Source organism: Elephantulus edwardii, unplaced genomic scaffold (genome assembly GCF_000299155.1).
Source record: "Elephantulus edwardii isolate Elephantulus edwardi_28Jun2011 unplaced genomic scaffold, EleEdw1.0 scaffold00081, whole genome shotgun sequence".
NCBI lineage: Eukaryota > Metazoa > Chordata > Mammalia > Macroscelidea > Macroscelididae > Elephantulus > Elephantulus edwardii.
This window is the reverse complement of record NW_006399831.1, coordinates 10,913,665-10,915,898: the sequence shown is the minus strand read 5'-3', so window position 1 is coordinate 10,915,898 and position 2,234 is coordinate 10,913,665. Positions and strand designations below refer to the sequence as shown.

Below are 2,234 nucleotides of genomic sequence, written 5' to 3'. Positions count from 1 at the left end.
CAGAATAATTAGCCCAGTTATTTCTTTATTTATTTAGATTATATTCCCTATATAGTTGACAACAAGTAAACTGAGACTGCTAAATGAAGCAACATATATTCAAAATGGTTTTCCAAGTTAATGGCTTTGGCTTTCACCACATACTGGCCAGGACTACGCCCACAGTGTACGTTAACTAAATAGTACCTTTTGGCTGAAAACATGAAGACATGTAGACGATTAGTGAGTGGACTAGTCAGTTTTGCCATTTCAACAGCCTTAAATTTATCAGGTACACAAGAAGAAAATGAAAATCTTGCTACTATCAAGAAAGAAGCAAGAGGTGCAGTGCATCCTTTTGGGCCACAAATTTACTGGCAAGATAGACATCAACAGGCAGCAGAAGCAGCAATAGAAAGGTGGTGGATAATCAAAGGTCAGCATGACACAGAGCTAAACTGGAACTGCCTACCACATGAAGTCAGAGCTCAGAGCCCCTGTCCATGTTTACTGGAGGGTTGGAGGGAGGTGTTATTAGGTGACAGGATTAAAAGAGCTTTGTAATAGTGGCCCAAGACTTCAGGCCAGAGGTCAGAGGGTGCCTCTAAAGCTGTCCTGAGTAGAAAAAAATCTATTCTGTCTCCTACCTGAATTGTAATCTGTTACTATACTGATACAGGAGAAAGATGGGTATTCTCATGCAATGTCCTCAATGCAGAACCAGCTATGAGTAGGTTCCAATTTAACAAGTTTTGTTTCTAGCAATGTGTTACTGAATGAGTAAGTGAGTAACACACCCCTAATAATAACTCAAACATGAGTGCTGTCTGAGAGTTCTGTGTGGCCTCTGCCATGGACTCAAAGACCCAGTTGCACAGAAGCATCAAGAACCCTGGCGGGGGGGGGGGGGGAGGGGAAACACACACATTTAGTTTTATAATTGGTAAAAGTAGGTGTGGAAGCATGTTCTGTCTGACTTCACTGGAACTGGTTTTGTAATGCTTGCTGTTTGTTTTGCCCCTTGTGGAGTTAGTAGCAGTCAGTTAGTGGCCATCTACACACTCTCTTCACACATTGCCCTCTCTGCTTTACACAACACAGAAAAACCATATATTAATAAAGTTACCTTTGTAATAGAGATCTAAAATATGTAAGGTTTACAGGCTTAACACTTTAACATTCATGTAACAGAGGCCCGTAAAGGGTCAGAATGGGATGGCAGAATTCACACCATAAAATGATCACTCTAAGTGTATATTATGAACAGGTAAAAAAAGAGAAAGAGCAGAGACACAGACTGCAGTAATAATTGCTATCGTATTAAATAAGACATACAATACAAGGAAAAAGTTCACAGACTACTCCAAGATAAGATCTAAGTCTTGAATTAAAAGAGTAACATTCTCAACTCAAATTCTATCTAAAAATCAACATATTCACACTTAAATGAGGTCATTTCTTTACAAAAATTCATTCCTAGACCTCTACTGCTAGATCGCATAACTAGAAACCTCAATTTTCAAACATGGTAGGCAAGTCATAAACTTTGCATCATAAAGGAAAGACCTTACCTTCAAAGCTTTCTGTAGAATCTGAGCATCATTAATTCCAGTAATTTCTCTTAGTTGATTTAAAAACGTTTGCTGGTGCTAGAGTAAGGGAAAAGAAAAAAAAATTATTATACTCTGAGCCCTGAAAATACACAATGAGGGGAAATAAATCAGTCTCGGAAAATCTGCCAGCGCTCAGGTATGAGTCAATTCTAACTTGGAGGCAAGAGGTAGTGAAGACGAAAGAAAAACCAAAGAAAAGAGCTAAACATGTCTGATTAATGCTATAAACAGCTGAGTTAAAGATCATTAACTAAAATCCAGGTGGCACTGGTTCGTTTCTTCCAGCTGGGGCAGATTAGCACCTAAGTACCTGGAATACTGGGAAAAGACTTGTGAGTTTGGTTTTTAGGTTGTTTTGTTTTACTGGCCACACTTGGGGAAGATACATTGTATCTATCACAGACTGCCAAAATATATACTCAGAGAATAAAAGAATTTCCCATTCTCTATTCTGATATAACAGATTCTCTGAACAGCTTTGGTCATTTCCCCTCTGAATTGTTTCCATTTCGTTTCTATTCAATTAGAACTCAAGAGAGAAAAGGGAAAGGATTCTATGGCCAAACTTCTCCAAGCATCTTTATAAACAAGAACACTATTCCTCTCTAGATCTATTTCTTAAAAGTTGTTGTTGTTGTTGTT

At 38.3% G+C, this 2,234-nt stretch overlaps 1 protein-coding gene across 1 annotated transcript in view; it reads right to left on the bottom strand.

The window, feature by feature from the left end:
- Window positions 1-2,234, bottom strand: part of USP25 (ubiquitin specific peptidase 25) — a 220,518-nt gene that overhangs the window by 147,114 nt on the left and 71,170 nt on the right. The window contains exon 2 of the mRNA XM_006889818.1: window positions 1,551-1,628. Within this exon, the coding sequence (XP_006889880.1) occupies window positions 1,551-1,628 (78 nt within the window). The remainder of the gene's footprint in view (window positions 1-1,550; window positions 1,629-2,234) is intronic.